This window comes from Monopterus albus, unplaced genomic scaffold (genome assembly GCF_001952655.1).
Source record: "Monopterus albus unplaced genomic scaffold, M_albus_1.0 scaffold129.1, whole genome shotgun sequence".
NCBI lineage: Eukaryota > Metazoa > Chordata > Actinopteri > Synbranchiformes > Synbranchidae > Monopterus > Monopterus albus.
The window spans coordinates 965,269-987,413 of NW_018128009.1; the positions used below are offsets into that span (position 1 = coordinate 965,269).

At 38.9% G+C, this 22,145-nt stretch overlaps 2 protein-coding genes across 2 annotated transcripts in view; one reads left to right on the plus strand and one right to left on the minus strand.

The window, feature by feature from the left end:
- The window catches only part of cep350 (centrosomal protein 350), a 34,812-nt gene extending 30,665 nt beyond the window's left edge, over positions 1–4,147 (minus strand). Inside the window, 1 exon segment of the mRNA XM_020612952.1 lies at positions 3,774–4,147. The gene's annotated coding sequence lies outside the window, so the exon portion shown is untranslated.
- Positions 4,148–5,360: 1,213 nt separating this feature from the next.
- cacna1ea (calcium channel, voltage-dependent, R type, alpha 1E subunit a) overlaps positions 5,361–22,145 on the plus strand; it is an 89,213-nt gene continuing 72,428 nt past the window's right edge. The window contains exons 1-2 of the mRNA XM_020612995.1: positions 5,361–5,443; positions 14,336–14,904. Coding sequence (XP_020468651.1) covers positions 14,369–14,904 — 536 coding nt within the window. The 5' untranslated portion in view covers positions 5,361–5,443; positions 14,336–14,368. The remainder of the gene's footprint in view (positions 5,444–14,335; positions 14,905–22,145) is intronic.

Consider the following 22,145-nt stretch of genomic DNA (forward strand, 5'->3'; position numbering starts at 1 on the left):
TGTGCAAGAGTAGATTGCATAGATAAGTGTCGTCTTGGAAACTATAGATAAGATACTGTTAATTTATGCTATTTTACAGACGTGGAAGTCTGACAGCTTGAACTTTTCACCCATGTCTGAACTATGTGTTAGGGGTTTTTTACAACAGAATTAGGGAAGTAAGTGACACAGCTAACTGCATGTCCATTTTCAGTTGGAAAGAAACGCCTGAAAATAGAAGATACCAACATACACACACACCTGCTGCCTATATGAACATTCTAGAATACTGACGTGTAATGTACCACCCATGTATAGGGCAGTCCCAGCCCGAGAAGATAAATGTAAATGTTTTGTGATAATCGAGGCTCTTGGAGACTTGTCATCTCTCAGAGCCCAGCGCTGTAATAACTCTGCATTTAACCAGAAGAAAATAAATCTACTTGAAGCTGATTCCTGTATCCTGAGTGTTACTTCTTGGGGCCTTCAGACAAAGGAACCGGGTTAAAACTAAAACTACACTTGTGGACTATAATATTAGAAGAAAAAATACAATATGCTAACATTTTTATCATTATTAATATTTCTTAATTATTTTACAAAGCATTATGGACTTTAAAATTAATCAAAAACAAAATTACATTAACCAATTAATTGCTTGTTATTAAATAAAGGTTTGAAAATTGTGTCTTTTACAGTTTGATTAGGCTTAATGATATCTTAGAATTGAGAAATGCATCACTAAAAAGCCAAACATCTAAGTGCATATGCTTTAATTTTTTTTTATTAGTTTCTTTAAATGTCTCAGACATTGTGGCCAGTGTTGAGGCTGTCTTTGTGTGCATCTGGTTATCCAGCACCACACTTGAGACATGCGGCAGTTGAATGGGACCTTGGTGCACGCATGGAGGTATGCTCAGTTGGCATACCCGAGAGAGCCATGCGTGGCCCTAGTGCACTGGTCCAGATCAGATAACTCTGGAACAGCCTGTCCTCCTCTACTGGTCAGCATCTCTAGTCTGTGTTTGTTTCGTTTGCCTCAGATCAAACAATTTTTACTTCATCAGTTATGCACCCTTCGCTGTGCATCTTTTTTGTTTTTACTTTATATCCACGCTTATGGATACGATGACTTGTTTTTGTCTCCAGGAGTCACTATTAAATATGACAGCTCGTTCTCCACTTCATAACTACTCAAGGTTTTCATGGGCTGGAGTCTGGTGCTCCATAGTCTTTAGATTTTTGCTGTAGCACTTCTGACTTTCGCTGCTTTTCTTTTCAGTTTCTGTGTGAGATTCCTGTGTGTGCACCCTGCAGTCTCATTTCCTTTTATGTGGATTGGCGAGGTGTTTACCTATGCTAAACAGGAACAACTGGCAAGCACTTTCAACCTCTGAAGACACGGGTATTCTGTGGGTTAACAATACATTCATGAAGCAGATGTAGTCGTTTCTGAGGGCCTTTCTTAACAAAAAAAAAAAAAAAAAAAACTGTATTTGTGAATGAGGCCAACTGAAAATAAATACTCTTGCACTATTAGGTCATACTGTTTTCCACTATCTAGACACAAAGGTAGGGCATCTCCCCAAACATGCAGGTAAAACCAAACATGTTAGCTGAAACCAAAATAAGAAATAACCAACAGAAACAAAAAGCATCATGCACATTCAAACAAATAAGTGACTCGGCCAGAAACAAGACTCAACAAGACAAGAGATGTCAGTTCAGTTGGCAAGTTGCAATCCATACCCAACATGGTAAGAAAATTTAAATACACAATAAAGAGCCCAGTTAATTTCTGGTATAAATATGTAACTATTATGAAAGTCAGCTGACAGCAGATTAATCTCACACTGCCATTTAAAACAGGTTCTACAACAACACATTCCTCAAAAAACCTCAATGACGGAAGACAAGTACAACTGAAATTCCTCACATAACATGTGATGTTTACTTAAAATACCTATAAACTTTATACTTAAATCAGTAAGTTATAGCATGGATGTTGAAGCAAGTCTAGCCTCATTAGTTAACACATTACAGCAATAAGATTTCCACTCCTGGAGTCATAAGGAGCTCTGCAGAAGTGATGACTATTACTCATAACATTCATGTAACATCCCCTTGAGGTCAGACTATGAGAGCAAACAAGAAACTAAATCAATCTTTGCCTCTACACCAACGGGATGTATTAACAGTCCACTCCATTAGACAGTGGCAATACAAGGATGACAGTATAAGCAATTAGTCAACAGTTTAGACTGAATTAGGCCAGACAGTTTACTAGTTAAACTAGATTACAAACAGCAGTGTCTTATGTTACATGAATCCAGACAGAACTTGATCCAAAACGTCTACCAGAAAAGCCTAAAGATGTGAAAAAGGTATACCTTGAAACTACATGTAACGTTAGTAGCTTTATAAAAGCGACTTGCGTTTGTAGGATGTCATCTTGACTGTCGGAATAAGCTGACCTAAGCACGTAGTAACGTGACGACTTAAAGTGAAACTTGCCCGTGAAGCATTACACGAAACCGAAGTTAACGTTATTAATTAAGTTCGTAGGGTAAAGTAATTCAGTAGCCATCTGATTCAAGTTAACAAAGACTCTAATTGACTCACCAGCATTTAGTTTCCATAGCGTTCTTTACGAAAGTACACTGAAACACACTATACAAAATCATCAGAGAGTTTAAACTCATCACTGACCTATCGAGAGAAGAAGGGACTTAGTCAGGCGGGCGCTAAGTGACTTATACAAAATCATCAGAGAGTTTAAACGCATCACTGACCTATCGGGAGAAGAAAGGACTTAGTCAGGCGGGCGCTAAGTGACAAAAACACAATTTGCACGGTGGAGAACAGGTGTTGATACAACCTGGGTAAAGCTTACGCATAATTTCTTCTTCTCTCATCGACTGAAGCACTGCTACGCCGAAGTGGCTCGGAGCTGCCGCTTATGGGTGGATGCAACATTACAAAAATGTTCCTGTAGTCCTAGTCTGTTGTATTCTAGCTTCCGACCACTACTGTCACAGCTGAGCTAAAAGATGGTAAGCAGCATTCCGGTCACTGGGTGAGGAAGAAGTAATGTGCCATTTTTTTTTACTACATGGGTTGTATTAACTTCAACTTCAATCATCCCCATTTCATCGTAGTTAAGGCGTCGTGTTTTATTACTTCACATCAGGTTTATTTCCGGATAGGTCACTGAAAAGTTATTACACTCAGCGCCTTCACATTTTTTAAACATTATTTTGAAAAACACCGACATGCTGAAATAAAAGGGGTTACACTGATAATACATTGGAATCTGGATAAGGGCTAGTCATGGCTAAGTGTCTTTGGCGCTGTCATTACTGAATAAATGGAACTAGCTTATAACAACACTGAGTGAAACGGAGAGCATTGGCCATCTAACTCTCAATGTCAAAGTCAAGAAATGAATGTGTCAAGTGCTACGTCTGAAACACCATGTCCAGGAACTACTCGTTCAATCTATCGTTTATCCACTTTAGGTTGTGAACTAACAACCAAGGTGTTGCTGTATTTTAACCCAAATATTACTTAAACATTATAGTGTTTTCCAAAGACCATAATTAGTTTTCTGGTACAGTTGTGCAATGTCTGAAAGTCTTTCTAATGTCTGACTTTAACATGACTAATTTCGGAATGTTCGATCCAGAGAATAGTCGGAGCCGCCGCCAACTCGGGTGAGTTCATGTTATGTTAACGATAGCTGACAGGAAAAGTCATTACTATAGTTAAATACCTTTTCGACGACACATACATACCTTTCCTTTAATGAAACGATCCAAGGTATCTATAAGCCCAGATTTTAAGATGACGTCCTCATGATTGGAATATCCTAACTTCTCCGGACTTCGTCGGCTTCGCGCAGCTGTCTGTTTGCCAACGTTAGCGTTAGCCAGCTAACGTTAGCAAGCCAATATTAGCTAGCAGTTCTGCCAACTGAGCTAATAACTTTTACTAACGACATGCATCCATTGTTTTGTGTAGGCGATGATCCTCGAAACCTAATATCCAGGTCAGCTGTGAGATTCTGAGAAAGAAATGTCGATCACCGCTTCCGAGATTGCCTTTCCCGGGTTACTATGTTGATGTTTCTCGGTGAAACTAGAGTATCCAGGTTGGGTAGGTAACAGAGACCGAAATATCGCGAGAGTTAGAACACGTCACTCGTTGATCATCCCTGCATACTCTGAATTTTATTGTTTTGTTTTTTTTATTATTATTACATTGTCGTTCAACAGTATATTGACGTACTGAGTGTATGAAGTCTATAATGTAAAAAAAAAAAATTAAAAGCACAGTTTTGCTCTTTAGTAGGCTAATTATATGACACGAATTAACTGTCTTAAATAGTTAATATGTTATTTTGCTGTGAAACATGTAGATCAGTGTTTTTATTGTGCATTTGCAAAATAATTAGAAATAAGATTAAATAAAATAAAGGATAAAAAAATAAGCTAGCCTACTGCTTTTGCAAGTTTAACAGACGTATTGTCTAGAGTAAGATTTGTTTGTCAGGCCTCTATATGGTTGGGTTTCTTTAAGAGAAAAAAGTTTAATCAGGACTTAACTGAAAAGTCATCCATTAGTCAGAGTCAGGATGTTAATCTGCAGTTTCAGAGCTGTCAAAGTAGAGGTAGCTTTAACTTGTGTGCGTTTACTGCCACCAAGCGGCCTACATGTGTATCACACACACTAAGGCATAAGCATATGTGTACACACACGTACACAGTATACAGTATGTGCTACATGCTGTAGCATCACCTTGAACGTTCCACTCATTCAAAACCCCACTAAACCAGACTCCAGATAATTTATTTTTTAATCACAAGATATTGCTTCTTTTTTTCATTTGATCGAGATTATTATGAGTCGAATCAGGATGTTTTTTATTTGTCCCTCTGACAACAAATTAAATGCACATTATAAAAATGAACAAAATATTTAATGTGTGCTCCCTGCTAGCGGGTGAGTCATAAAGATATAAACTGCAGTGCAGCCTGCTATAGCCATTAAGGCAGTGATTCAGGTTTCCAGCTTATATCTTCTGATTTGACCATGCAGAAGGCAACAAGTAGGACTAGATTACCTGTGCTGTTTATAAGCATTAGGTAGCTTGATATTCATTTGGAACTAAATAAACGGATACATGAGATGTAATTAATAGTTCAGATATGTCAGGGACCTTAATTGTATTTTTGTGGTCTTTTTCACAGAAGACATTATAACTGGTAACTGCTCCATTTTCCCCTGGTTAATAAGCCCCTCCACACACACACACACACACACACACCTCCACCTCCCCTCTCTCTCGCTCTCTCTCTCTGTCTCTCTCTCTCTCAAGAGTACGGCAGCTGTGGTTGTCTCTGCTGCCACATTTTCATTTTCTCTGCGAGGTTGAACAAAATGGAAAGGAGTTCTCTCTTTTTAGGTAAGAAATTCTGAATAATATACAATATATTTTCAAACAGGTTTTAGTTAAACCTCTCAGTGGCTCTGTGACTGTAATGAGCATTTAGCATACTATCTAACAACTCGAGTTTTTTTGGCAAAAATATATTTGTGTTTATATTTGTGTGTCACTCAGAGAAACGGTGCAGAAACCTTCTGTATCATGAGGGGGTCTTCCCTCATTTATTTATAATGCTGATCAATGAGATGGATAGGTGCATGCTTTTATGTGGCTTACAACATAACAGTCTCCAGTTTTTTAATAATACAGTTCAACAGCAATTACATTTTTCAATTAAATGTTTTTGTATGTTCCTTTTGCCTTTAAGATAGCACTTCTTTGCGTAGGCAAATCTGTTTTTTTATGTCTAAAACATGACCAAGTTAATAGTATACTAAGACTCTGACAGACAACTGTTCCCTCTTCACTTTGACTTTTACCACTGCAACAGGATGAGAGCAGAGGAGAGTTAGTCATTGGCCTGATTGCAGATACAAGAAGATTCCAGTCTTCATATTCAGAGTACTGCTCAGAGTGTGTACCAGTGTAAGGGCCACATGAAGGCAGGTTCTGCTAATTACTAAGTGGTCCTAATCCAGATAATGATATAAGTACAGGAACAGAAATCTCCCCAGATCAGTCTCAGAGCTTGGAGAAGGCAGCGATCACTACCTTAATGAGAGAAAACTCAAGACATTTGCTGCACTGAATTAAGAGAAAGTCTGTGCAAAACAAGTTGTTAATGGGGTTTAATCATCCATCCTTCAGCGTGGTTGTTTGTCTCTGTCCTTGTATTTCTAAACTAGCAAAACAGCCTGTTTTCTCAAGTCATGAGATTTTGACAGTGAAGGAAGGGGCAGTTTGAATAGTAAGTGTTTATGCCCGGCTGCTGAATGTAAGCACTGCGTTTCCACTTGACGTCATCACTTCACATCTCTCATTGTCCTGCAGGAGGGCCTTGAAATTGTAGTCATGCAGTCTGCTATAATACCTAAAGTGTTATTAGGCAGCGTGCTCAGCTCTGTGCTAGAATTGCTCAAACAATTGTTTTTGTATGAGGGTAAATGGACCAGTATGTGAATAAATCCTGCTTCTCTGGAGAGTCCTGTTAATTATTTCATCACATAATAACTCATCATTTACCACAGCTAAGTGTGGCTGTATTTTGCTGCCATTGTCTTTTGCTAATCTTTTCTTGTCAAGTGTTCTGATTGTCTTCACTGAATAACAGCACTCTCCTTGGAAGGGGTGTAAATTGGTTTTCATGGTGTATAAATGAGTTCCTCTTTCCAGCACAAAATGGAACCTGACTCTACCTCTTGAACTGATTCTTATATAAAAATGAGCTGAATCATTTTTAAAGACAATTATATCTTCTATAACTGTTAGGTTGTTACATGCTAAGGGTTTCCCTGTTAAGCTCTTGGTAAATACATATGCAAGTAACAAATGTACAAAATGTAATAAACCAAAACAAAAAAGAGAGAGAGAGAGAGAGAGAGTTGAGACCCCTGTAAAATGCCTAATAAGGGGTCAAGGGACAGGTGGTAACTACACACTAGTTCAGGCATCAATCCTGGTGTGTTTTATTACAAAGCCTTTAGGTTTAAAGGCTTTGTAATAAAATTAAATTTAAATGACCAGTGACACATGTTTTAGATGCAGCAGCTACCAAGTTGGACTTCACTACTTGGCTCCAGTGCAGACCTTTTAATTATTTTAACATACTTTAAGAGCAAATTTAGAACAGCACTGCTTTAGTTTATAGGCCTGAAGGCTTGTATATACAAGTTATTGTGTATAAATGCATATTTGCAACTGGACAGTTTATGTAACTGAAGCATGTCTCTTGTCATTTTAGTGACATGTAAATACACTAGACGGCAAGTCTTGTGCTGCAACCTAAATCTTTTTCTAGCACTGAGACAAACATACACACACAGTGCTGTTTAGAGAAATAATTGCCACAGCAAACTACCCCTCTATGTCACAATATCAGCTGCAATTTGTAAAATATGATTCATATCTAATGGTATGCACAGCCACCTTGTTCAAACGATTATGCTGTTCAGAGGCCCCACACTGCCAATACAAGGTTAATTACAAGATTTGGTGCTCTGGGTTTTGACAGTACACTTTGCTGAACAACTTCAATAGTAGGTTCATGAATATCAGATTGAAGTCATGTCTTCATTGGCCTCTCTGTCCACCAAACATCTAAACATCATTGAAAATGTATGAGACATTCACATGTACAGTACATTTTGCTTTGTTTACCCCCAAGCACTGGAGAATTTCTTATTTGAAAAACAGTGTAATATTTCAACACAGAGTCTAGGAACAAGAAAACAAAACCCAGAGAATGACAGATGCCTTTTTAATGTCAGTGTCAGTGTATTTAGCCTGCTCTATACTAGGTAAATGAAAATGTCACTTTTTAAACGTTGTTGCATTATTCTCAAATAAGTTTAGTTATCAAATGATGTCTAAAATCAATAATTATGTCACAATACTGTGGAAATGCAGTATGACAGTTCCTCAACTTCTTGCCTCCCCCACCCCCACCCCCTTCCACTTGAAGCTAACTGACCTCCAAATGATTGGACTATATTAGTATGGTGGACATATAAGTGGTGTTGATCATTACTGATCTGATGTGTTGCATGTAGGCCTAATGGTCTTTTGAGGAAGGTCGTCTCAGCAGTAGGATCCCTTTGAGAAGTGTATTTTCATTGTTTGAAGTCTACCTGTCTGCAGCTAAAGACCTAGAGTACCTGTTAGGGTTAAAACTCTTTTTAGTCAAGATGTGAGCAAGCTATTCAAGGAGGTCTGAGGATCAAAATGAGTAGAAAGTCCATAAACGTGGTTCAGAGCTGTGCTTTTTACTTTTTCTTCCTTCCAAAAGTGCAAAGTACAAATAAAAAAAATACAAAACTCACAGACAAACAGACACAGAGGGTAACGGGTAACTGTCATCTGCATATGTGATTTGGCACAGGTTTTATGCCAGATGCCCTGCTTGACACAATCATCCTATCTTATATCTTATACTGGGACCCGCACACCCAGTAGCTGGGTGTAGCCACTGCACCTGGTGTTCCCTGGTAGTCCCCCATCGATGTACTAACCAAGCCCAACCCTGCCTAGCTTCTGAGATCAGGCATGACCAGAGGAACATAGCTACAAAAATTATGTTGTTCCTTATTAGCACAGTTGAGCACTCGGATATAAAGTACATGTCCACTAAAACAAAATGAAAGTGATAACACAGAAAACTAGTCCACAATTTGTTGCTTTTTATGTTCGCTGTCACATGTCTGTTACTCATATTGTCAACTAACCGACCTTTTCAAACTGTAGTTATTCACTGTTTATGACACACTAGTTACATAATGATTATATGAAACTTTAATAAAGCCTGTACTGAAACCGAGTCGCTATGGCCACAGCATAAAATATTACAGTGGTAGTGTACAGCAAAGTAGTGTGAAATAAAATAAGATTAAAGTAAATGGATGGTGAGTATACAGCATCAAATTGCACACTGGGCGCAATAAGTATTGTGCAGAGACACATATATGAATGAACAGTATGGTAATATGTGTACAGGGTGTATGCAGGATATAGCAAACATAATTCCAAACATACAGTAATTGCTTAAATAATAAATGAATGAATACAACAAAACAAAAAGGTGGCTACAACAGCTACAGTATACATATGCATCTACTGTATATATGCACGCATACATTAAAGTTAAAATGAAGACCTAAAAAGAGAAGAAGAAAGGAACAAAACTGAGTGTATAATTTACAGGATAAGTGAAATGTTCTGTTACTTGTGTATAGATAATATGTAGGCTGTTTTAGAAAAAAATGATCAGTGCCATTAAATGCATTCAATTCTCAATACAGAGGATAAGTAATAATACAGAGACAACAATAGAAGCAGAGGGATGTGACTGTGGGTGGAACAGGTTGTGGTGGCAAGGTGCAGTGGAAAAAACTTTTCTAGTTTAGTTATTATCTTTCTATAAATCATCAGTTATTATTGTCTCAGGTGGGGGACTTTCTTTTGTAAATACTGAACTGGAAAACATGAAGTCTGCGGTAGTTGCATACGTTTTGAAAGAGGAGGACAATGCAGTTGTGGTTGATGGTCAGAGGATAATTAAAATAAGACCCAAGTTATTGCAATGTGACCTGGGCAGAATATAAGGAGCTTAACATTAAGCTATTACCTGATCATTTTTTCCCATCAATGGCTTCTTGTAGGCTAAATTTACTCTGGTCTGATGTTCTTTGTGCCTTGTCTCTTTGTTTCCCAAACTATGATGTTATATCCACAGAAGTGTAATACACATTGTCTTGCACACTTTGCATATTTGCATATTGCATACTCTACAGTGTGTAATAGAAAGTTGTAAATTTAATATGTAGGTACTCTGGTACCTAGTACTAAGGTACTCTGTTGACTAGTAATATGCAGAGGCTGTGTTTTTGAGGGAGTCTTTATTCAAAGTTAGATGCTCATTGAGCTGCCGAACATCAGATGTCTCACTCAGAGGACTCTTACTCATTTATTATGTCCGTAGACTTACATATGTATACTATTTACAAGCGTCAATGTTCCTTACTCTTGAGTGAGCTGACTATTCCGTTGAATTGGTCTTTGGTTTTCTGTTTGTACAAGGCAAACAAAGCTTTAAGATAACCCAGCATGCACAGCATGCAGTGTGAACCAAAGAGCAGGTGCCAAAGAGTATTGTTCTGTACCCTCTGTACCCCTGAAGATTCCTGTGTTTAAGATCTCCTGCACCTTACTACAGTGGCTATTTTCAGCTCACTGAAATTTTGCACCAGATTTTTTTAAACACATTACCCATTAGAGTAGGTTCAGGTAATATAACCCATCCTGACACATGTTTGGCCACTCACCAGGTTGAGGGGACAATGTGGTTAAATATGATGTGTAATCAGGCAGTGGTGTGGGCCTTTGTGAGCAGCAGGTGTGAGAAGGTTCCTCGCCTGCCATAGCCTCTCCTTCACTCCTCATTATTGACCTTGCAGACACCTGGCTGGCAAAAAAACAAGCATAAAACCAGTTTGGCCTCTCTAATATTGTGATTCAGTTTTTGTCAAGGCACACATTCTATTGTCTCCTTTTATTCAAACTGTGACTTCACAGTCACTCAGGACATTTGTGAGTAGCACACTAGGTGTTTGTGATTTGAGATAATGACCGTCTGAAGCTCAGTGCCTAAGACTAATTAACAACAAACCCCTTAAAGGCTAATGAGGAGAACTTGATCAAACTCACAGTCAACTTTCTTGGCAGTATGGTTTTGATAATTGTGTAGATCAGCCACAGTGGAGTCTGGGAGGCAAGCAGGCAAGCCTTGATGTTTGATGTTTGTGCATTGCAGGGTGTGTGTTTTTGTGCGAGGTTTGTTGTTAGGCTGGTGGTCACATGAGAGAGTAGAATTAGACATAGCTCTTTTGTAAAGATTTCAGCATATCTGTCTAATGATGCAAATTCTTCATCTTACTATTCCTGGTCACAAAACATTTTTTTCTACCTTTTTTCTTCTAGATTTTTATGACAATAAAAAATTTATCTTGAAACACTTGACACAAGGCAAACACAGTTTGACTGGCTCTGTCCAAATGTAACCATATCCTCCCTTCAAACACACCTAAAACCCACTAAACACAGACATGAAAGCCGGTGTTAATTTGTGAACGTGCACAACATAAAGCATGTTAATTAGTGAACTTTAGAGGTGCTGGTAGCCAGATGCTGTTACCCCTGGAGAGACTTGAGACTTCATGCTAAATGACTGTTGGCTGTGGTCTTATATTTACTGGACAGATTTTCTTGGTAGAAAAAATTTTGAATTATTTTTAAGAAATGACATACAGGATTGTTTAGTGTATTTTTGAATCACAATGTATTGATCTCACTAGCAGATGGTAGATGCCCATAACACAGCTTATATGCCTCTTGAATATACTGTTGGTTATATATGGATAGATATGCATAGATAAACACAGATAAAATGGCCTTTGCAAACTGTCACTGCATCATATACTTGTTTTCTGTTAAAAACTGGAGAATCCTAAAGAACAGCCGTATGCTTGTGGCAATACAAAGTCAGTGTTAATTGTCATATATGTGTTCTTGCCTGTGTCTAGCCTTCATCTTCTGGAAAAGGCTCATTTATCCTTCAACCCTAATCATATTTGTCTAAATAATGTACTTTCTTTACCTTTCAAGATTGGCAAATCAACTTTGGTGTCTAAATATTTGTATCGGTTTATTTTATTTGTATTGAATATGAATATAGCACCTTTTCTGAGTCATTTTATTTTGTTACCCATTGTGTGGCTCCTGACAGGGGGAAATGGCAGGAGCATTTCCATTGATCTGGTACTTAAGGATCCATTTTCTAAATTATGTTCTCAAACTGGCTATCTCAGTTGGAAGCCTAGCTCATATTTATTAAGCAGCCACTATTAAAACCACTTCACCAATGGGCCAGTTATTCTCTCCACCATATAAACCATTAACTCTGCACAGAGCAAGAAATTTAAGGTGTCAGGGGTAATGGGTGTGGTCAATCAGAAACTAAACATCACTAAAGAAACTGTTATAAAAGTGTGCTTCAAGAATTGATTTATAAGTTTTTAATTTCTGACTGGGTATACATTCCAATCAGTGTAGCCGGGTGGTAAACTTATACTAAGGAGAGATAAATACATAACTGGATAGTTTTCCACTTATGGTGAAAGGTGCCCTAAAGGTTCTTAAAGTTCAAATTTTCATGTAATTTTCATGTTTTTACCTGTTAAAGTAACACAGTTTAATTTTGTTGATGTAATGTGAAAGTAACTTATAGTGGGCTGCTGGAGTTTAATGTCACCTTAGAACCTTGTGCTGAGTAAGATGTGTATGTTCCGCCAAAACTTCGCCAAGTGCATTGTGCATTTCTTTATGTTTGGACTGAACTTAAGAAGAGTGGAGTGCAGTGATTTTTTTTTAAACCTCTATATGTCATTCTAAGCCGATGGTGCTGACGGCATGGAGGTTGTGGTCGCATGGTACAGACCCTTGTCTGTACTCTTCGGTGTGTCCAACGTGGAGCTGGTGAGCTTTTGGCGGAATCCAGAGCCCACTGCCGTATTTTGTTATTTTGTCTTCCTGTATTTTGTGTAAATAAACTTTGTGACCTGCTGGACAAGAAAGCTGCAAGGACTCCGGTAACTGTCCCATGTGTCCACCAATTTACCCGGACTACATCAGTTAGAACCCTATAAACAGTATTCTTTTAATAGAGGTTACAGCATGTCTAAATTGAGTGGCCATTAATGCATTTCAACATTTATTTCAATTTATTGATTATTTCACCAATTCCTCTGTGTTGCACTTAAAAAGCATTGAAATAAGCTATATTTCCCTTCCAATATGAGATTGAAACACAAGTCTTCATTAGTAATGTTGGCAGCTTTTTAGTTTTTTCAAATAATTGTAGTGTTTTTAAGGCAATTATAAATTTGTAAATGAAACCGAAACGTTGTTGTTTTTGTGAGTAAATGTGTTATTTTTGAATGTTGCTATTAAACCCATTTATTAGCCAGATAGGGGCAGCACAACAAACTGTAAACACATTACTGACATTTGGTTTTGAGTTTGTTTCTTAAATGTAGTTCAAGAACAGTAAAGTTGCCAAAACAATGGATTCACAGATGCTGAACGAGAGAATCTATGATGCGGGACTTTGTAAATCATAGTCACTAACTGGCTCACTTTCATTAGCTTTAATGAGCTAAGCCAGTCATGCTTGCCTCAGGACTCGATTAATGTTTGATGATTAATTTGCATCTTTTTTTGGGGGGACCTGGCTCATGAATTTAATAAACCAGTTTTTGTAGATTTGTATTGTTGTAAAGCAAAGCCAAATTGGAAGAATATTCTACCATCTCAACTTTTGGCTTGCTGCTTTCTACCCTGAGGGTTCTAGTTATTCCCGAGTCTTTATCCTCTTCAGTAAACATAAGATATTAGCAAATCAAGTAGTATGTAAATACTGTGTCGGTGCAAAAAGACTGATATCTGGAGGGGTAAGTGGAGACCTCATGAAATCAAGGAGAGGAGGTGTGGCATTCTCACAAGTGATACCACTACCACCAACTCCAGTGTCTCTGATCATTAGTACCTCATTCATAGCTCTGTACACTTACTGACAGTAGTCTAATTAATGGATCTCAAGGTGCTTAAGCAGTCTGATGGATTTTAAGACAGCCAAATAGTTTTTATCCTTTGATCTTATTTGCTCTGCACAGTGACATCATTTCTTTCTTTTACTGCTCAATATCTTCAATCCACAAATTCTCTAAGGCATTTTCTCTCAGAGGGACTGCAAAACCATAAATTTATAATTCAGCTAACTGACATGGTGACGACTTTATAAAGCTACAGTAGAGTGGAAGCAGTGTCAGTACAGAGGGTTTTTGCAGCAATAAGATTGTGTATTGTGCGCATGTATTGCTTACATACCCAAAGCCATACTAGTCTTCAGTGCTCCTACACTAAAGGAGAAGATGGGTTGATAAGAATTATTTTTTGACTGTTATAGCAAGAGCAAGAGATTCTGCATCTGTAAATGGGAATGATGTAGTAACCATGCATTAAATTTGTATAGGGGTGAAACACAGTGCTGCTTCTGCATTTTCAGCACATGAATGACAGCCCATAAAATATACAAATTCACAATTTATATTTTAACCATGTAAATAATCAGATATTAAAGCATGATTTTTATTTGAATGCTACCTAAAGTTTTTACATTGCTGTGTGTCTCTCACTCTGCAGCACTATGCTGAGATCCCAGTTGGTGTTTCCACCATGCTGGAACTGGGCTCCTGTTCGGTCAGCTCTCAGTCTCTGACGGGGGACCACAATGCTTTGGGGCGACCTAGAGCCTCAGCAGGGCCAGGGTGTCCAGTGGATGGTCTGGGTCTGAGCATGGGGGTGGTGTGTGATAGCAGCACCCCCAGACTCCACAGCCTACACCCGCCACCAGTGGACAGTGAGAGCTGGCAGAAGCATCGTGCAGGACTGGCCGGAGGGGCCAGCTTGTATTTTGAGTCCCACTCCCTGCTGGAGCCCCTGAGTCTGTCAACCAGCTACGAAACCCTCTACCTCCCACACATGTCTGACCATGCTTCCCCTCTACACCCAAACCGCCCGGGCCTCTCTCTGGATGTGGCCTCTGCTTTTGACGTTGGAGGAGGGGGCCTGGGCATGGATGGAGATTTGGCGGTCAGTCCCAATGTGATCAAGAGACGTCGGGGCGGTTTGATCGAGCAGAGGGACATTGTGAAAGCTCATCAGGCTCACAAGATACACAGTACACCACAGGCACGGCGCAAGGAATGGGAGTGAGTATGATGCAGATATAAATATAATACCCTGGCGTTTTATAGTTTACCCCCTAAATTACCTAATTTTCCTTCAGGGCTATTTTTCTTATAAGAGGTACTGTGAAAAGAAGTTCAGATCCACTTAAAATGTTCATAGCATAGAGAAACAGAGCACAGCTGCACAGTATCTTGAACATTTGTAAATATGAGCTTTTTTGGAATCAGAGAAAATTCATTTCTGTTTTGCACAGTTTAGGTTGTTTTAATTTCACTGTGACAGAGTTCAATACACAATATGTTGGTTTCTAGAAACCAGCACATACAGAGGACAAAAATGAGGACTAGTTGTATAATGATAGTATTCAGGTTGCAATGTTTCTTAAGGAAACAGCTAGAGGATGAGCTGTGGCTCCAAATGCAGAAAAACTGACATGGTAGGTAAGTGTGCTTCACCAGTTTATTAACACACACACACACAGGGGAAACACTAGGAGAAGTAAACTACATGGGGAAAGGCAGAAGCTTACTGGATGCCCAGGCCAGCTCAGCTCAGCAGGGTGAAGTAGAGGCAAACCAAGTCCAAACAAATGGGTCAGGTCCTGAGGGTTTGGCAAGGGCAAGGTCCAGGTGCAGGCAGAATGCAAAACACAAAATAACACAAGACACTAGTACGCTAATAAGCACGAGTATATGGGATAACTACAGACTGAATAATTACACAGATAGAGAACAGGTGAGCATGGGTGGAGCGGGAAAACAGGGAAAAAGGCAAGTACAGTGTTAGATGAGAAAAGTGTGGAAGCAAAACCAGGCCAGGGAGTGTAAAGCAGGTAAAGGTATTTGTATATTGTGATATTGTAAATTTTCTGTGCATTTAGTTAAATGATGGGGAGTATAATACATTAACTCTCTGTAGCAGTACATTCAGTACGGACTCTCTCTAGGGTGCAATTAGAAAAGCAAATCATAGTTAATGTTCAACAAATAAATGCAGCATGTGTTGACAGGAGTTACACTTAATAAAATATTCAGTGCATGGTGTGTAAATGTTCACAACACTATTTACTGTGTATGATTGCAGGCTTAAAGGAACTGTATGACATGTTAAGGAATAGGCCTATTTGCTTTCTGTCAGAAAGATGAAGTTGATGAGAGAGTTAGATTCTTATATAGCCGGCAGCATGAAGATTGGGAAGCAGTGGGATCCAGCTCGCCTGGCCCTGTTTAACCATAACAGGGACCTGCCTGCTGGCACCTATAAAACTCACTTATTAATATTTTAACATATTTAGAATGTAAAAACAGAAGTGTAGAAACTATTCTTGGCTGTGAGTAAGATTCCAGGAAGTTCATTCACATGGTCCTACAAATGTGTGTGAATGTGAAAGTGCTCTGTGTGTGTGTGCACGCGTGCTTGTATTTACTGGTTTCCTGTCCTGCAGGGCTGTGGAATTTTTAGCTGATTATAGTGGTGACGTCCCCCTCTGTTTGCCTGTTGAAGCTGCAGCTTTGCCTCTAGTGGTCTTGGCACCCCGTGTGCGCCACCCCCCGCCTTCCTTCCTCACCACAGGTACAGGATGCCGCATCCCATGCTGAGTTATGTCTATTGCTACAGAGACAGAGATGGTGGTGTGACGTTGGAGAAGGTAGATGAGAGGTGCAGACGAGATGGAGGATATGCAGTGAAAGAGACAAAATGTAAATTAGAAATGAATAATTTTGAATGAGAAGGTATCCTACTTTAACTTGTATTTGATATATAAGTCTATGTGACAGTAGATGATTACTGAATTAGGCCTGTAGAGCTGCTCAGTCATGGGCTAGATAATTATTCTCTGCCTTGCCTAATGTAATTATTACAACATTACATGACAGAGCTCCACTTCTGCTGCTGGGAGAGCAATGACCAGAGTGAGTCAGGATGCGTTACAGCCGTGAACATCCACACCTCACGGCCACTTAATGGCAAAATCACAGGCACATGACAGGAGGATGGAGAATGAGAAGTTGCACCTGAGCCAAAGTTTGCACCTGCTTTAGTTTTTCAGAGGAACCTAATCTGATTTCAGACCTAGTGGGAGCTGTATGTTATTAAAAAGAAAGCCTATGTGAGTTTTTGTCCAGCTATGAGCATCGCATATCAATCAGCTCACTCACTCACTCTGTCCTTTGGTTCACTTTAGTCTGTAGAAAAATAATCCAGCAATTGCTGGCCAGCAAATGTGTAATATTTCTAGTTCCTAGTGAACTATTTGTACAGTAGCGGTGAACCCTAGGCTACTATCAGGTTAAAATTTGCTCTTGGTTGATTAACTGAGTGAGGAAAAACCCATTTGTGTCTGGTCTTTCCATTAACTGGTCTGTAGCAGTGACATGGTTTTAGGCCTGGCTCTCTTGGGGTTATCCAGCTTCACTGAGCATAACATTGGCTGTCCTGGGTAACCACCGCCACAAAGCCGGTTATCAGCTGGCTCTGTTAAATCTGAGGCTACAAGCACGTTCATGTGAGAGAGGTGGAGTTGTTAATTAGAAGAGACAGTACCAGCACCATGAGTGAAGTAGGCCACTGAAAATAATATAAGATGGAGCAGTGACACCTGCGGGAAAAGGTTTATAAAGAAAAGGTGATGTTACGGAGGGTGAACTGCAAACAATAGTCACATAACTACAATAAAATAAGAAACTATAGAAACTATAGGAATAATTTTCAAATATTAAGGGAAGACTAAGAATCTAGTGTACATTAGCCAAGTATTATTTTAAGAGTTTTATTCAGTGAGTATTCTTTTCCTTTGTCTGATGAAGAGGAAACTGTTGTCAAAAAAGTCCAACTCTTTCTGCTGCAGTAGTGGAGAGGAGAGGACAGTGGGTAACAGGTAGTCAGATGTTCATTTGTAATCATGGGAAATATTTAACAGAGTATGGATTATTTTTCTTATAAAAGAGCATAATCACAGAATCTTATCATGTTATTTTGAGCTGCAGTGATGGAAGCCTGTAAAAACACTGACAGTTAGGAATTTAGTCCATAATCAAATAATTTTGTGCATTTAAAATAGCATTGATCATTATGAAGGCTGCAGACTCCCTCAGTTTGTTAGAAATTCAGAAAGCCTGAAACAGCACAATGATATGACTGCTCTATATAAACATTTATTTAATACTTATCACATAAGTGTAGACTCTGACCCTGTCAGGATCCTGTAGAAATAATCAGTTTTTCCAGTGATCTGATTGGTTGGTGCCTGCCCCAGAGCAAGCTAGGCGTGGAGCATAAGTTACCATGGTGATCTAGCCCGATTAGAAATGAGCCAGCTTTGTGGTACTGGAAAATCTGAGCTGAGCCCAAAGTTAGCTGCCTAAGCCATTAATTTCGCTTCATGGAACAGGGCCCTGAAGTGTGACAAGAGGCCCAACATATTTTATAAGGGCTCACAAGCCAAAAGAAAGCTGGGAACTACTGGTTTAATGTTTAAAAAAAGCAGTATGTTTTTATAGTGTCTAAAATGCAGTGGAATAGAAATATGAAAACGACTTAAATGGAAATAGCAAAAGCATTTCAAAATTGTACCTTGTCCTTCAGTCAATGTATTTAACTAGGCTGCTTTCGGCTACTGCCCAAGATGGACTCGGAGTGTCAGAGCGGGCTCCCCAGCTTTCCACTCATGTCAGATATTGTAGGACAAAAGTCTGTTGTTTAGAATGGTCTAACAGAAGTAAAGAGAGAAGCAGTACAGGAAAAGCTGTTGGCTCTGTGGGAGTCACAAGTCAAAGATTCAAGGGAGTTAAAATCATGGCAACATATGCTACATCCACGAGTCATTAAGCTGAACTTGCAAGAGTGGCAAAACTATCTAACATAAGCACAAGACTAATTTCCAAGTGAAAGAGACTCTACCACAGGATGGTTTTTAGTGTATTCTGGAAACAACTAGTAGTCATTTTGTGACAGATTGTGTGTGTTTAGAATCCTGAATTAGTCCCTTGACTTGTGTTAATTTCCATTCTTCCAGGTTTCTTGCATTTGTGTGTTTATCTTTGTACTGTTCTTAATAACTTCTGTGTGTGTGATGGTCCTCACTCCCTGCTCAGCTCTGTAAAGTGATGTAGTATAGATGAGACTGAAGTGGCCGTGTGCAGTGAGGATACAATAACAACTCCACAGTCTCACAGTGAGTTTAAAAAAGAGTGAAATTCAGTTTTTTCTTTTTTCATAAACAACATCTGCTGTCATCTACTGAAGTGCTTGTTTAAATGTTTCTTCTAAAAGCTCTTGGTAAAGTATAAAGTGCATAAACTCAGAGTTTATATTTTGATGTATTTAAATGGTGTAGAAAGTACGTTAAAGGCACATAATGCATTCAGTTTCCTGACTTGATTACCTTGGCATTGGACCAAGTTACTGATGCGAGCTGAAGCCAGCTACAAGACCATCATTATATCATTTACAATATGGACCTTTTCCAAAGAAATAAGTATTACTGCAGGGCAAAAAAAAATTGATTCATACCAGCTAAAGCAAGTACCACTTTGTTGTATCTATCCTCAGATGTTTTTCACTGATCATTTTGGTTTTTAGAGAATTACTCTGCACTAACACTGATCACAGGAATTTCCCTTTTTTTAATGATCTGACATACTGTCTGTATGTTGTCATGGCATCCTGTCTGCTCAGCTGACAGGCAAAAAACACATGCATTTATATGTTGAGGGATGTCAAATTAACAATTCATGTAATACTTCACAGTTGATGTATTTTGGAAATGCTGCAGGCCTCAGCATACACATAAAAGATGAAGACAGTATCACTGCTGTTGCCACTTTGTGTATGTACTTGTGTGTATACCTTTGAACGTCCTTTGTGTTATCAGTGCAGGGCTGTGTTGGTTCTATTCTCGGCAGGGGTGTTTACAGACTGTGTGATCCTCAATTCTTCTGATCGCAACATGATTGGACCACACTGGCCGTGCCTCTGGCCGTCCATAAAGCGTCCACCCAACTTCACTGCTCCCAGCTGCAGTTGGAAAATTGCCTGTTTACAGTGGTGTCAGAGTTTGGATTCTTTACACATCAAGCACAAACCTCATTATTTATCTAGCAGTACAAAGATCAGAGAGGTTCTTTGGTTTTTGGTTCAGTGTTTTTGTATTAGTCGAAGTCTGCGTGAAGCATTCTGAGTGTAGCGAGGCCATTACCAAATTACTTTTTGTGGCTCTGCCATAAAGATAGCGATGTCAGTGTGCTACTCGATTTTTTAAAATTCATTTTTTTATCCTGCACCACTTTGGTCCAGGCTGAAATATCACAACAAATGCTGGGTAGATTGACACTGAAATTTTGTGCAGTCATTCAAGGTCTTCAGAGGATGAATCTTGTTAGGTTGATGGTTGTGTTTTGAGTGAAATGGCTCAACAGCTATTTAGTGGATCACCATGAAATTTGGTACACACATCCATGTCTTTCCCTTGATGAACAGTAATCACTTTGATCTAATCTTCTTATTTATTTATTTATTTTTGTGTTGCACCATTATCAGGTCAAAAATTTCAGTTGTCCAATACTTTGGTTTATGACCAAATGCAAAAGTAATATTGTATCTTGTGCCAGTTTGTAAATATTACCATGCCTTTGTCCCAAAGCATCACCGTTTCTAAATACAGTAAGTGTTCACGGTTTCATGGAAACATTTTGTTTATAATTTAAATTTGATAAGGCATGAATGTACAACATGAATATTGATTTGGCCTAATACATCCACAGTGCTGAATGGAAATGAATGTACATGCAAAGTCCCCTGAGATGATTTTTGTTGTGACTTGGTGCAATACAAATAAAACCGAATTGAACTTAGTGTTTCAAGCAAGTGTGTAACTGATCAAAGATGCAGTCAAACTGTTGATAATCCCCAAAAACAGTTCACATCTTTTTCAGATTTGATTTCTAATAGCAACGTCTTTCTTTCTGAAAATGTTTTAGCCAATACAAATGAGACTATTAGAAAAACTGTAGCCGTGTATCTTCTTCCCCTGGCTAAGTTTTTATAAAGAAAATAATTGCACAATTTGATCCATGCAGTTTGTTACTTTATCTATATCTAAAACTCAGTGTTGTGTGGAGAAGCCATAATCTGGTCAGGGAAACTGTGATGCCACTTCTGGTTTCAATCTGTCTGCTTCTCTCAGTGTGTGTGTGTGTGTGTGTGTGTGTGCCAACGTAGTGTTAACCCTGGGAGTGTCTGCACTCCGCTGCCCTCAGGACCTCACACATCGGTTTATTCTCAGCCTATTGAGCTGGAGTCTGAAGGAGTTACAAAGTCCGTCACTTAATCAGCTGCTCATTTGCATGTTCCTTATTCCCATTTGTCTCTGGACAGCTGAGGGAGCATGTGTGATTGATGTTTCAAACAGAGGCATAATTGGTCAGCAAGGCAGGCAATCTAAATGTCATGAAAACTACTTTCACTAGACTGACTTAAGAGGTGTGACCGTACTGTTATGCCACATTCATTTTTTGTTTTACTGTCCCTCACTGTTTTTAGAGCTACAGTGACTCACTTAACCTCAATTTTATATCAGTGGACGGTTTCTATAAAGGTCATCATAGCTTCTTTGATCAGTATTTTACTATTTAATACCTTATTAGGCCTGACCCTTCCTAATTTCATCAGTACATAAGTGAGAGCAAATCTGCTACTCCCTGTAACAAGTCTGCTTCATTATTTTCTCCCCTGTCAGTGTCAGACAGACACCTAGCACAGTGTAAATGTCAGAGCTGTTTGTCATGAATGAATTATTAATGATGACACGCTGAAAAGCCATTTTATGTGCTACAAAACCATGTGTCTGTCAAACAATATGCAGAACGGAGAAGGTGGCCTTATTGAGAGAGATTGTGTCAATTGACAATTGCAGAGATGTTTGTTCTCTTGCACACTTTCTGATAATGTTTTCCTTTAATTCAAGCTGGCTTATTTGCTTTTTGACTAGGATGTATTTGTTTATGAAGTGTTTAGGGTGGGGAACATTTCATTAAGCAATAAAATGATGCACTGCTGCATTTATTACCTCACTCACCCTTTCGGTTCTCCTTTGCTTTACCTCTCTCTCTGTCTGTCTCAGTGTGTTTGGGGGGCAAAATGTTGCAAGGTGACAGTGCTGATGACCATCACAGAGCTGGAGAGAGATCTTGAGTTTCTGAGATGTGCGATCTGTCACTAGATGATGGTGTCTGACTAAATGTTGCTCTGGGATGTAAAGTGA